At 47.2% G+C, this 14241-nt stretch overlaps 1 protein-coding gene across 5 annotated transcripts in view; it reads right to left on the reverse strand.

The window, feature by feature from the left end:
- Positions 1-284: 284 nt before the first annotated feature.
- The window catches only part of ENOSF1 (enolase superfamily member 1), a 22587-nt gene continuing 8630 nt past the window's right edge, over positions 285-14241 (reverse strand). For 2 of the 5 annotated variants that reach the window (XM_024757904.1, XM_024757908.1), the window contains 13 exons: positions 12566-12652; positions 12211-12237; positions 10088-10160; positions 9940-9978; positions 9427-9509; positions 8612-8646; positions 6612-6699; positions 5017-5151; positions 4156-4197; positions 3218-3347; positions 2889-2988; positions 1290-1371; positions 285-640 (listed from right to left, as the gene is read on the reverse strand). In XM_024757904.1, coding sequence (XP_024613672.1) covers positions 539-640; positions 1290-1371; positions 2889-2988; positions 3218-3347; positions 4156-4197; positions 5017-5151; positions 6612-6699; positions 8612-8646; positions 9427-9509; positions 9940-9978; positions 10088-10160; positions 12211-12237; positions 12566-12652 — 1023 coding nt within the window. In that variant the 3' untranslated portion in view covers positions 285-538. Of the gene's footprint in view, positions 641-1289; positions 1372-2888; positions 2989-3217; positions 3348-4155; positions 4198-5016; positions 5152-6611; positions 6700-8611; positions 8647-9426; positions 9510-9939; positions 9979-10087; positions 10161-12210; positions 12238-12438; positions 12653-14015; positions 14187-14241 lie in introns of those variants that run through there. The other 3 variants (XM_024757907.1, XM_024757906.1, XM_024757905.1) reach the window with 3 other exon arrangements.

The raw sequence follows: 14241 nt of genomic DNA on the forward strand, positions 1-14241 counted from the left end.
CTGCATTTTATCATTAAAATACAATGATTATTTGGGATAAAGGCTTTAAGGGTTATAAAAATAGTCTATGAAATATCCCTTTACCCTCATTAGCTTCAGCATGAATTCTCTAATAACGTGCTTAGACTGAGCAAGAGAAAGATGCTAAACCACCTCAGGGCTGATCAGTGAATGTTTTTACCTTTGCTGCATATCAGATACCCCATAGTGCTGCATGACTGTTTTATTATGCTAATTTATGACAAGTGTGTTTTTAAAAAGATTAAGGAATTATTCCAACATGCTGCTTATTTTCAAAGTTTAATGTCTAGGTACCAGCACTTGATAGAAATTTTCACATCTTCCTGGACTTTGAGACAGTTGGATCTACTTTTGTTTAAAGATTACATAGGAGAATGTTTTTGGCTGAAAGAATCAAGTAATGATGACTAAGCTGATGCCTGAGGTTAGTATGACTTTCAGCTGAACTTGCTCTGATTGGTAGGATGAATTTTTTTAAGCCTTTTCACTTAAAGCAAAAGCTGTTAAGCATTCAGCTCTAATTCCCTTGAGCAGCAAGGAGCTTCTCCCAAACTTCGCCATCTGGATACTGGTGTTTCTTTACAGATTCCTCCTTCATTTCTGTTGAATAACCAGCATCCTATCAAAGACAAAAAATGGAATCATGTTAATAACCACCTAGAACAAAAGTCATTTATTTTACTTATTTCTGCTGTTCCTAGAAATGCTTTTAAATCTAAGTCAGAGGCAACTGAATTAATGTTTTAAAAATAAGTTTGCAGGTTGTTTGAAATGGGGGAGAGGGACGTACTTTATTGGCTGCTTCTCAGGATTAGTGAACTATTCACACTTCCTTTGATAGTTCAACCTCTGTTGGTGAAAATGAGCCCCGATCTCTTGAACAGACGGATAAATGGCGCAGATAACACAACTGCAGTCAAAACCTTTCACTAACTTGCTAGATGGTGCCGGGGTTTTTTTTTTTAGTTTTGTTTTGTTTGGGGCAGGAAGGACCCAAGGAGTGCATGTTTTCAGGTCCAGCTGGTGAGGAAAGGCTGGCGTGAGAGAAGCCTTGTCAGGGGCATCCTGACCTTCAGGCCTGGGGAATTTGACTAAAGAAAGAGCCATATGAAAAAAAAAAAAAAAAAAAAAGATATGTTTCTAGATATTGAAAACAGACTTGAAGGAGACAAAGCTTTGTGCTCTGGGGTCTAGCTCCTGAGAAGAGTAGGGCAGGGCTGGCAGTGCCTCCTCGGGGGTGGGGGTGGGGCCTCCCTGGCCAAACTCACCTTAGGAGGCATGTAGGAAGCCTTCTTGATTATCACGGGGTACTTGAAGTGTTCGTGCAGGTGGTCGACGTATTCACACATCCTGGGAGGAAGGAATCGGGTTGGGGTAAAAATGCCTTCAGTTAGGTAGTTCATGTGGTGCTGTTAGGGCAAAGGGGCGAGCACCACTAAGAAAGGATGGACTCTGCCAAGGCTTGGCTGATACCATGTATTTCTATGTAAGTCCCTCAGCCTCTGGACTTGAGTTTCTTCTCTAAGGTAAAGCAGTATGGGGGATTGGATGAAATGAACTGTGAAGTATCTTTTAACTTAAGGTTTTGTGAACCAAAAGGCATCAATTTAGACTTAGACGTATCTGGGATTATTTGGGTGCCTCTAGCCAAAAGGTGAACAGATTAAAGTCACCAAATGAGGTCCCTTCCAGCTACACGAATGACTTAGAAGAGCACAGGTTTTAGGATCAGACCAATCTGTTCAAACTTGGTGTCAGCCACTGTCTAGTTTTGTGACTTGGGGCAAGTGACCTAACTCTACTGCCTTACTTCAGCCATTGGTTAATGAACAGCTGAGATGAGCAGGCCGTGTGTCCAGTGCTGGGGACACAAAGGAACTGGTAAGAGAGGGCCTTGTGGTTTCAATGGCTGTAGATACCAAGTTGTTGACTATAATATGTACTGTGTATAATCTAGAACAGGCTACAGATGAAGAACCGGCCCCTTGGGAGAGGACAGTGGGCTTTGAAGAATGAATAGAAGCAGTGCTCCACACACAGGGTTACAAAGCAGGTGACAGCACACGGCATCTGTGTCTGGTGGCTGTCCCTCCTGCATGGTGGCATTCCCAAGCAGTGAGGTCTGCTTTCAGGGGGTGGCATAAGGTTCTCACCCACTCATGGGCGGGCATAGTGCCCAGTGGGTCAGAGCTGACCCTCTTTTGTATTCCTCAGAACTTTGCAGGACCTGTCAAGGTTGGTTAGGAGTGTTCGTTTGTCTAGTTTAAAATATCTCAGGTTTAAATACCCAGCTGCAGAAAGAACCATTACTTTATAGTTGAAGTCCCCATAGACCCTCACAGGTCCCACTTCTCAGTCCTGAACTTGATGTTCACCTTTCCCGTGCATGTCCTCATGCTTTCACTGTATACTCCTAGTGATCTTTCTGCACCATCGCATTTAAGTCTTGGAGGAGAGAAAGGCATAATAAAGTTGCATGTCTGCAGGTGACTGTAAGGAGACTGTCCTAATTTAAAGCTCACCTGGCACATGTTGAGAAATAAGATGGAACTAAAAGATGCAGCCAGATCCTGAAGACTCCAGTGTTGGGAAGAAATTGGACAGAAGCAGAGAGTATACATATGAAAGCGGGGCTTTAGAAAGTCAGAAACAGGAGCTGTTTCTGGTTTCCATTTGGTTGTAGACTCTCCCCATCCCCCTTATGTACCTAGAAAACAGTAAGTCAGCTACCAGGAACCCACCCTCTAGAAGAAAAAAGACTATTCAGTAGTGGGTCTCAAACTGCCTTTGAGTTATGGGATGTGCCAGTGGCCAGGGGTCTGGCCTGGATTGAGACACAGTACTGAAGTTAATGCCACATCACTGACCTGTCTTTGAGGCTTGCAGAGACTGATATGAAGTCAAATATAATCAGGTGCTGCACCAGTTCACAGAGGCCAACTCCACCAGCATGCGGGCACACAGGAACTAAAAGTGAAGACAGATTTCCACTGAGTGCTAAGTAGGGCAGCGAGGGAGAAGTGAAGGAGAACCTGTGGCTTTTCTTGTTGCCTGCAGGTGATTAAATCGTTAATATTTAGGAATGAAAATCATCAAGGATTCCCTGATTAAGCCAAAAAAAAAGTCAAAATGGGAAACTCCAGAGGGAACCAGGCAGGGAAATGGTGTTTGGTCCACGACCCCGCGGTGCCCTTACTGTCAAACTTTTTGGCCATCAGCAGCACTGAGAGGTTCTCGTTTACACTCCCCAGCCTGCAGCTGTCGATCTGGAGAAACTGCAGGGCTTTTGCCTGTAGGAGTTGCTTAAATATCACTCTATTGTGGCACTGGAAATAGAATTAAAATACACCAACAGAAGAGTCAGCCTCAGCCTTCAGGATCTATATACCTGGCACTGCCCCCATTCCAAGTCTCTCATTGGTGGCCTCCTGGAAGCCCGGACTGTATTCATTTTTTGTTCTCACTTGGCATGAGGTGAGCCCTGACAGGCCAGGCGGGGACCTTCTGATCACTTTGTTACAGATTTGCTGGCGGAACCACGTGTGTGTCATGGAAAAGTCACACCACTCGCCATCTATCAGTGCATAACCGCCACCTCTAAGTGGGAGATACAGCATCAGGATGAAACAAGGGGATGGCGATGAGCAGGTGGCACGGGCGACAAAACAGAAGCGTGGCAGAGCGGCACTGCTCCTTTTGCTGGGAGAGCCGAGAATCTGTTCCCTCACACAGCTCTACTCGTGGGCCGCCTGCCGCGGGCTTTGGCAGGCGCTTGTGCTTCGTTTATAAGCACGAAAAGGGAACGCAATCATGTTTACCCAGTTTGGAAGCTGGCTTTCTTAGAACCACATGGTGCACATTAGGCCTCTGCAGCTTTAAATTGCTGCCTTGTAAATTCCGATGAGCTACTTTGAAAAAGATAAATGACCTTAGTCATAGGAATTGTAGAAGAACATGCAAACTCGACTATATATATGTCTTACTCCAGACTATGAAGTGGTCTAAGGTGACCCAATTTCTAAGATGAAGAAAATCTCCCAACTCAGAACAACAACACAGGTGATGTAGCCTAGCGTATGCCAGTGTCCCCAGTCAGCGGCCAGTGTGTGCTGACCCTGAGGAGACATCTCTTACCTGTTCTCCAGTGGCAACGCCAATTCCCAGGGGGACCAGTGCCTGTAAAATATAAGGCAATCTGATGTTATTTTCCTGTTTTTGAACTGAGACTCCTAATGTTTAAAAATATTTAGAGCTGTTCAGCTATTTAGAGCTGAAGAAGGAAACAGCCCTGCCCTCGAGCCGTGTGAAGTTTAAGGAGCCACAGAAAGTGGTAGAGCGGGTGGGGGAGGTGCACTGGGCCATCTCTGTCTGACGCCAGCACGTGTTCCATCCCACAACCAGTTCCTGATTTCTCACCCATCTGGCAGCCTTTGGTTTAAATAGGGCTGCTCATGGAGCTCGCTCTGTCAGAGGATGCAAAAATATAGGGCTCCCAGAAGTTACACTTTCTCCTTATGAGTGACCCACCTGGCACTCTGGCTTATAGATCTGTGCTGTGAACCCGGCTAATGGGAGACTCCCTGAGAGACAGGATATTTCTCACATATTCTTACATATGAAAGGGAGAGAAAGCTGGCCCAAATTCAGGTGAGTTTGCCCAGGAAGCGCCCTGGTTAAAGGGCTCTGTGGAAACAGATGGGCAGGCTTCTCATGGGGAGGCCTGACCTTGACATTAGCTAAGCAAACCTTTGCTTGTGAATCAGCCAGAGGAATCTACACTTTGTTTCAATCTGGGTGAGTAAAATATTTGAGTATCAGTCAGATTTCTGTATTTATAAAGTATGGGAATCAGGTCTGTTAACCTTTGGATTGCTGGTAGCCTTTCAACTGGTAGCAATTTACTTTCTCTAAAATAAATAGAACTGTGAAAGGGAATAAGCCCAGGAATCTTAGGATCTGTGACCACCACTCTAGCAGCAGCAGCAGGTTTTTTACCTTGGAAATGGTGGCATGCCCCAGAATGTCATCAGGGGAGGTGGGCTCCTCAATCCACAGGGGCTTGAACTCCGCCAGCTTCGCCACCCACTCCACGGCCTCGGGCACATCCCAGCGCTGGTTGGCATCCATCATCTGAAAGGAGGGAGAGACCCTTCATGGGGAGGTGTGCCCGCTGCTGACCTTGCTGCAGGCTGTGGCTCCCAGGGAGGAAACGCTGTCACTTGGTGCCCCTGACTGCTGGGGCCCAGCACACACCCCTAACAAAGGGAGCCCGAGAGCAGCCACCAAGACGAACTCTGGCTCCAGATACTGTCTCAGAGGAGATGCAAGTTGCTCAGGGAGCCACTGTGAGGTCCAGAAGTGCTTGCTGGCCCTGGAGCTCCAGCCTGATCTACATTTAGAAACCACCCAAGTACATTTGTCTTGCAGGGTTCATCATTTGTAGGAACTGTTTTATCACATTCTGAATCATGCACAGTTAATACTGAGTTGTTCAATAGTCACTTATTGGCTATTACCTACTATGTGTTTGGCACAATAATAAATAACCCAAACTCTACCATTAATTAGGCATCTACTCCACTAGGCATTTAATGGATTTTGTTCCATTTAATATTTATAATAACTCTATGAGGCAGTTCACATTAACCCATCTTACAGACAAGAAAACATAAGCAGAGAAGTAACTTGCTCAAGGATGATAAGTAAATGGTGAGTTCAAATCCAGGCCTCTCACTCTAAGGCCTGGGCCCTCTGTGTGCAGTGAGACTGCCAGGAAACCAGGTGCTGGGTGTGCAGACAAGAAAGGGCCCCTCCATCCCTGATATCATCCATCATACTTGGAGAAGCCAGACACAGAGATGGAATTCTTTAGTAGAATGTGCTGAGTGGTCAGAGGTCCCTTGTGGGACTCTGTGGGAACCACAGGATAGTGTGCCCAGAATCTATTCCTGTCATAAATTATTTAGATGAGCATGACCTCACAAGACAAAAGTAGCATTAATTCATGTATAAATAATGGGACTTTTGATCTTAGGTCCAGGACTCAAACTTCTATTTTAATATATGAAACATGCCTCCAAAAAGATATAAAAACATCTTATTGTGACTATTTTATGAAAATATTTTATACATAGGAAGAAATGTTTTATAAAAATATGTAGGAATGACTGATCCTTAACATTTATCTCGGCAAAAGTTCCAGCATTTCTTGAGCAATGGCTCCCTGAGACCCACCTACCTGAAGGCAGGTTGGCGGATTTAAGAAGGGGGGGGTTGAATGATTGACATACCGGGGGCACCAATGGGAGACCTGTTTGCTCAAGTGCATCTGTCCTAGCACAAAGGAACAATCCCTAAACCTGATCTTACTGAATTAGTTCCGTAGAATAAAAAACTATCAATCAGCCCCCTCAGTTTTTTGGTTTTTTAAACAATTCGCCTACTCCAAGAGCTCAAAGCTGTACTTCTGACATACGGTGTTAAAATTCCCAATGTTCTTTAATCCTTGCTTGAAACAAGTTGTATTTTGGCCCTGGACAAGGCTTCTCACACACAGCTGCTTACTTCTCAGTGGCAGGGAGGTTACTTACCAGCGTCTTCTCAGGGCCGATCATGTTTCTGATGAGTCGGCATCTACGGATGTCATCCTGGAGATCAGCACCAACTTTTACCTTAAACCTATAAAATAAGTTTGGTCTCGTAATTTAGATCTGTCCCCTGACTTGGCAAAGACACGTGGCTTTTCTGCAGAAGTGACTGTTTCTGTCAATAATTCACAGGTCACATTTTCTAGTAAACTCTTGCCCTTTCCCAATCAATCTTCAGACAAGCCACTCAAAAATAACCCTGTAAGTGTATCTTTTTACTCAGTATCGGGGCAGTAACTCTAAATTACCTGCTGTCCTGAAGTCCAGCAATGGACAGAGCAGCTAGATCTTTAATAACATTAACTGAGTTTTTTGCTGTGCCATGAAGAAGAGTTAAGAACGGAAAAGGCATAGTCAGACTTGGTGGGTGAGCTGGCATCCTCTCCCTCACTCACCAGCCTCTCCTACACACGGACATCAGGCTGCCGCTTTGGAGCCAGGATGGCCCAAGGTCCTTCTCTCCACAACACCCACCCTCTGTGCTGACAAAAAAGCCCCTCTCACAGCCTGTGCTGTTCTCTCCCCTGTGCTCAACACCAAACACACTAAAGATGACCTTTCTATCCTGGGTGGAAGCCTTAGCTTCTGGATGCTGGGCTTCCCATGCTCAGGGGCCTAGGAATCTCTCCTCGGCCTTCTCTGACTCCTAGCGGTGTCTGCTCCAGCCTTTCCTGGGTACATGGAGGGAGGGAAGGTGCCAGCACTTACTGAGCACCTGCTACCAATCCCGGCTGTGCTGGTCCTTCTCAGAGACAGCAACCTTGAGGAGAACCATGAGATATTATGATTCCCATTTTATAGAGAGAAAATGAGGTTCAGAGAGGTTGAACAATTTGCCCATTGTCACACAGCAGGCAGGCACTGCAGGAGATGAAGGGAAAAGGCGTGAAGTTGATTCCAAATCCACCACATCCCAAGCCTCTCCACTGCTTCATGCTGCCTCCATCAAGTTCTCAGTCCCCAACCCTTTACTTAGCTGAGGATTCAACCATAACTCTGCCTCTCACAGGTCAGTGGGTACGCAGATCACCCAGGGATCTTGTTAGAATGCAGGTTCTGATGGAGCAGTTCCTGGGGTGAGGCCCAAGATTCTGCACTTGCTTTTTAAAGTTGATGGGAGATCTTGTTTTTGGTCCTTACTTATTAAGCAACCTATACAAATGGTTTTCTAAATCTACCGCGAGCAGCAGGGCACGCTAGTGCTGCTGCTCCACAGACCACACCTGGAGCGACAGGAGGTGGGTGGCCAGACTGTCGCGCAGAGAGCCTGGTGACGGCTCACAGGCACAATGTCCACCTTGAGCCGCATGGATGGGCTCAGTGACCAGATCAAAAGGTGATGGTCCCTGTGTCCTGCACAGCTTCGGGATTCGGGGCCACTGCCCACCATAGTTTACCCCAAGGAAACCCCAGGATGCCCAGGGGTCCATAACCACGAGGGAGAAGGACAGAAGAGAAGGCAGAGGCTTGGTCTGGAGAGGAGGTGGCCTGGGGAAGAGGGGGGCCAGGCTCTTGGGAGAAGAACTCCGAAGATAATTATTGCGACCAGTGGCTGGAAGTTATAGGGAAGCAAAGGGTCTGCTACATTGAAGCTCTTCTAACACTCAGAGCCTTCCAACAATGCACAAGCGCCCTACAAGCTCGCTGCCTCTGGAGGTTTTCACATAGAAGCTGAATCAACGCTTGTTACTATAGTAAAGAGTAGATTTCTAGATCGGGGCTGGAAATCAATTATCTTTTTCAACTCTGATGTTCCAGGATTCTAACTAGACTCATAGCTCGTCTTTGGAGAAAGAGCTTCAGCTGAAATTTCCCTGGTGTGTCCTTACACACCAGACTGCCCCGGGCGAATCCTGGCCTCCTTGGTACCTTTGGATCCTGGCTCTGTCCACCGACCAGCCTCTCTCGCTAACTGGAGAGTCAAGTTCACCCAAATAAGTTACCTGGTCCAGCCGTCCTCCAACGCCTTGCTGCAGAGCTGTGGGGAGAGGAGCAGAGCCATCACCATACACACACTCCTAGATCTAAGCAGCACCTTGGCCATCTCTGATTTGGCTTCACAAATGCTATGGCTGTACCATGAACCAGAAGAATCACCATGTGTTGAAATTCAGAGCAGAAACAGCTTAGCCAACAGAGCATGACCGCTTGGTGACTTTCTTTCCTCATCTCTATGGGAACCATTTCATTAATGGTCACAACATTCCTGGTTGGGGAATGGAGCATTTCTGTCCCTCTTTTTAAAGCCAGGGTGTTCTGTGGCATCCACAGGATGAGTGGATAAAGAGTAACGAACAGAAGCTAGTCTCCCCTCTCTCTCGCTCTCAGCGGCAGGTGAGCACAGGGTGATGGGAAACGGCAGTAAAGCAGGCAGGCGCTGACCACCCACCAGGTGCCACCATGTGCTGCGAGCATCACACCACGGCAGCATTCATCGGAATCCTCAAACCCCCTCCACCCCGGACAGCTATTATTTCCCCACTTCGCAGTGAGGAAACTGAGGCAGAGCACTGTTAGGGCTCACATTGCACCATGTTATGCTGCTGCCTCTGCCCGGGAATCAGCTTCCCCCTCCAGGGCCGAGGTGGGGCTCACCAGCTCACGGGCCCAGCGTCCACAACGGAAACGGCTTTCCTTTTGCTCACGTCCAAGGACCTCCAGGGCAAGGCCTGGGATCCCTAACGATTCAGAAAGGCTAAGAGGAAAACATGACGTCCCTCCAGAAAGCCTGTCTAGAAAACCAGGTTCAAGCACCCACTTGCTTCAGCGTGGTGTCCGAGTAGCCCAGCCAGGCACACGACGTGGTGTAGGCGGGGTAGCCGTGCGCCAGCATTTGCTCTTCTGTGGAAACACAACGCTCGTCAACATTTTTGTGTTTGCGGGACCTTCAGCTTTAGACTTGCCCGTGGCTAAGGCGCTGCCCATGGAGAATCCAGCTGTTCTCCTGCCCGCCCTGCACAGGCACCTGATGGCGGTGCGGATCCCAAGGATGTCACACCCAGGTCCCGGGATACCCTCTGGGACGCCCTGCTGGCCAAGGCCTTGCCCGTGGCGTGTGGCGTAACCCTAAAAACAGCCTTGCTCCCAGCAGTGGCCGAAGTGAACTCTGACCTAAGAGGTCACACCAGGAGGCCGCTGCATCTAGACTCAACCATCTGTCCGTGGGCCTGCTGCAGGGGGATGACGCGAACCCCTGGACACTCAAGGACGGGGACACTCGGAAGTGCACAATGATAGCAAAAATAATGAAGAGAATTTCCTCACAACCCACCTCGCTCTTTTTTCCCAACTTGACCTTTCTGCAGGATTTCTGGAAAAAATAAAAAGCATTATCACTCTTTTAGACAACAAAGCACTCGGCCCTGTTGCTTCCATATAAGAATGGACCAGAAAGCTCCCAGTTCCTGGGGATGACTCACCATAGGCTTCCTCCTCTGTCAGGACGTCAGTGATGTACCTAAAATCTAGGCAGGATACCAGCTTCCTGGGGTCCTGGCAGCAAGACAGCAGGTAGGAAAGGCCCACATCAATTCACAAGTGGATTATGTTTCTAAGAATCTGCTGGACATGGGCTTATTCTGACCGGGAAAGGACCTTTGGGTCCCCTTCTCCTCCCTCCCCGAAGTCGGGGCTTTGGCCTCACTGGGGAGGCCCACATTCTAGGCTGGGTCTCTGGCGAGACCTCCCCACCCCAATCTAAGTCAGTCAGTTTGGAAGCAGGTTGTACTGTGACCAATAGTACTCCGCTGTAACCCTTAAATATCATAAAAGCTCTCAATGCCGAGATTCTGCTTCTTTTAAGACCACTGGCATTGAAACAGGGAACAGGATCCAAAAGAATGAAAAGTCCACAGGTGGGATTTCAGGCACCTTCCTAGTGGCCCCAAATCATTCAGTTCTGGGGGCCACCTCCAGCACCCCTCTGAGAGGCCAACCTTGAGCCTGCAGGTGGCTCAAGAGGTCCACGTCCTTCCCCTTCAGATGGTGCCCCCATGCCACCCGCAACCATGTCAGAGAGATGATGTTACAGCCTCTCATTTTCACTTTCCTCCAGAGAAGAGACAACGTCTGCCGGCCCAACAGTCTTCAAGGCCATGGTTCTTTGTTTTTTCTTTTTTTTTTTAGTAAATTTATTTATTTATTTTATTTTTGGCTGCGTTGGGTCTTCGTTGCTGCACGTGGGCTTTCTCTACCTGCGGCGAGTGGGGGCTACTCTTCGTTGCGGTGCACAGGCTTCTCATTGCGGTGGTTTCTCTTGTTGCAGAGCACAGGCTCTAGGGCACACGGGCTCGGTAGCTGTGGCTTGTGGGCTCCAGAGTGCAGGCTCAGTAGTTGTGGCACACAGGCTTAGTTACTCTGCGGCATGTGGGATCTTCCTGGACTAGGGCTCGAACCCGTGTCCCCTGTACTGGCATGCGGATTCTCAACCATTGCACCACCAGGGAAGTCCCAGGACCTTCGTTTGTTAACCACCAGATTTTCAGCAACCATCTAAGGCATCACCCCAAGCAAGATGATGCTCAGAGAGGTTAAGCAGCATGCTCAAGGTCACACAGCCAGGAAGTGGTGGAGTCCCCAGATTCAAAGCCAGGTCTGCCTGGGTCTGAAGTTCACTCCCCTTAACCTGCCCAGAGTTTTTTCCTCCTTGGCAGCCAGGTGCTCATCCCTGATATCAATAGGTCAAGGAGAAAGGAAACGGCAGGGGCACATCTTTAGAATTCACTGTGGGCTCCTTGCTCAAGAGTCTGATCTGCCATTTGCTCTTGGAGTCAAAGTGACCAGATAATATTTTAATAATAACATCTTGCTCGTCAGAGTTTGTAAAGCACTTTTCTCAATTGGTCTTTAAACCAATTCTATGGAGTTTCTAGAGAAGTTATGATTATCCCCTTTTCACAGTTAGGAAACAAATGGAAACTCAAGAATTTGTGTTACATGTGGAAGCAAGTGCCACAGTGGGGGAGGTGGGACCGTCGGACCTCCCTGCCTGCGTGAGCACAGCTCTTTGTTACTTCAAATACCAGAAAAAGAATATTAGACTTGGGACTTCCCTGGTGGTCCAGTGGTATAGAATCCATCCTGCAATGCAGGGGACGTGGGTTTAATCCCTAGTTGGGGAACTAAGATCCCACATGCCGTGGGGCAACTAAGCCCATGTGCCACAACTACTGAGCCCACGCGCTCTGGAGCCCGCGAGCCACAACTAGAGAGAAGCCCGCATGCCACAACTGGAGAGAAAAAAGACCCACACGCCACAACTGGAGAGAGAAAATACCCACACACCACAACTAGAGAGAAGCCCACATGCCGCAACGAAGAGCCCGCGCGCAGCAAAGAAAGATCCCGTGTGCCACAACTAAAGACCCGACGCAGCCAAAAAAAAAAAAAAGAATATTAGACTTTACTGGGTTTTGCTGGATCAGCACTATAGTGATTGATCCAGAGACAGTGCTGAATGTATTTACTGATTATCAAAAGGCAAGTAATCCATGAAATCCATTTCATTTACAGAAACAATGAGAATATTAAAGAATTTACTTACCATGTCAACAAGTAACTTCCACAGAGGCTTGAAGAAAAGAGAAGATTTGTAAAATGTGTGAAGTACCCAAAACGTGTTAAGTACCCACTTGTCTTCTGACAGTAAATGCACTAGTGGCCAATTCCCACTATCAGACTAACACCTGCCTCCCAGCCCCTCGCCTCTGCCACCCCTTCTTGCTCAGCCCTTTCTAACCTACTCCAACAACAACCTGACTGTGGCCAGTACCTCTCAGCGGAGACGAATAATCGAACAATTCTCCGTATGTCACTTGGGAGCCTGCTGTGCGTTTGCCTTTGCTCGTAGAGGAAGTGTTTGTGCTGCAGGGTCACAGAGGTGCTGCCTGGAGGATTACCTTTCCCTCCTGCTTGGCCCACAGGTCCCACACGGCATTGAGAACGGCCGACGTGGCCAGATGCACCACACCCTTCTCGGGACCGATCTGGTTAGGAAGCAAAACACACCAGCACTTCTTAGAAAAGAAAAAGATATTTAGGTCTTCTAGTCAGGGACATGTTTCATGAATTAAAAGGCAGCGATGGAAACTCACTTCGAGGGTAAGCTCTTTTTCAATAGTTTCTAACCTATAGAAGATTTGCAAGAATAGTGCAAAGAACTCCTATATATTTCTCTCTCTCTCTTTGTATATACATATATACACATATGTACAGAAAAATAAAATATACAATATAAACTTATTTTACTGAGTAATTTGAGAGTAATTGCAAATATCATGCCCCTTTAACCCTAAATACTTCAGAATGTAGCTCCTAAAAACAAGGACATTCTCTTACGTGACCACAGAACAAGGATCAAATTCAGGGAATATAACATTGATAGAATGCTATTACCTACAAAGACAGTCCATAATCAAATTTCACCAACTGTCCCAATAATGTACTTTCTTGTATTCACATATTAGATTTAGCTGACATTTCACTTTAGTCTCTCTTTATCTGGAGCAAATTTTCTTCTTTTTAAAAATGATACCAATATTCTCAAAAAGTACAGGCCAGTTGACTTACACAATGTTCCTCCATCTGGGTTGGTTTGCAGCCCCATCATGATTAGATTGCAACGTTGCCACCACATTTTTTTGTTAGGGCTATTATCTTTTAGCACTTGGGTAAGGCAGTATCCTTTAGGCTTCCCCACTGTGTGGTTACCATTTCCCTTTCTAAGTAAGGAGATTAATATTGCCCCCAAGTTTTAGCATCCATTGGTGATTCTTGCCTTCAATCAATTACAGGTATGGTTGTAATATGGTGGTTTTCTAATGTTACCATTCCTGTTATATTAGTGTGTATTCAATTGTAATGACAAAGTTTCCCTTGTTGGTTGGTTGTTTGCTATCTGAACAGACTCATGGAGTCTTAGGTTGTTATTCAGTGACTTGTACACATCACCACCACATTTCTCTTGATGCTTGAATTGTCCCAGATTCGACCAGTGGGAACTCCTTCGAGGGGATGCTTTAAAAGCAAGTTTCACTTGGTTGGCAGAAGTTAAGAATGAAATTCAAGGCAATGTGGACAATATGCCTTTCTCTGTGCATGGACAGGAGACTGAGCACTTAGGAAAAGACAGAGCTGATGTCAGGAGACATCGGCAAGGTCTCCGCTGCTAGACTGAACTTACTGTGATAAAATCCTCTCTCTAGAACCTCATTTTCTTCATGCTTTGAACTTAGGGTTCAAATATAGCCCTATACACATAAAGGTGCTCTGGTCTTTCTCTTCTTAACCTTTGTTCTTCTCTTACGTTTGTCCTTAATAAGTGCCTCCCACAACTTCAATTCTACTCACGTTATGTCTCCCTTAAAATGGTTGCCCATGGGCTTCCCTGGTGGTGCAGTGGTTGAGAGTCCACCTGCCGATGCAGGGGACGTGGGTTCGTGCCCCGGTCCGGGAGGATCCCACATGCCGCGGAGTGGCTGGACCTGTGAGCCATGGCCGCTGAGCCTGCGCGTCCGGAGCCTGTGCTCCACAACAGGAGAGGCCACAACAGTGAGAGGCCCGCGTACCGCAAAAA

Source organism: Neophocaena asiaeorientalis, unplaced genomic scaffold, assembly GCF_003031525.2.
Source record: "Neophocaena asiaeorientalis asiaeorientalis breed wild unplaced genomic scaffold, Neophocaena_asiaeorientalis_V1.1 scaffold142, whole genome shotgun sequence".
NCBI lineage: Eukaryota > Metazoa > Chordata > Mammalia > Artiodactyla > Phocoenidae > Neophocaena > Neophocaena asiaeorientalis.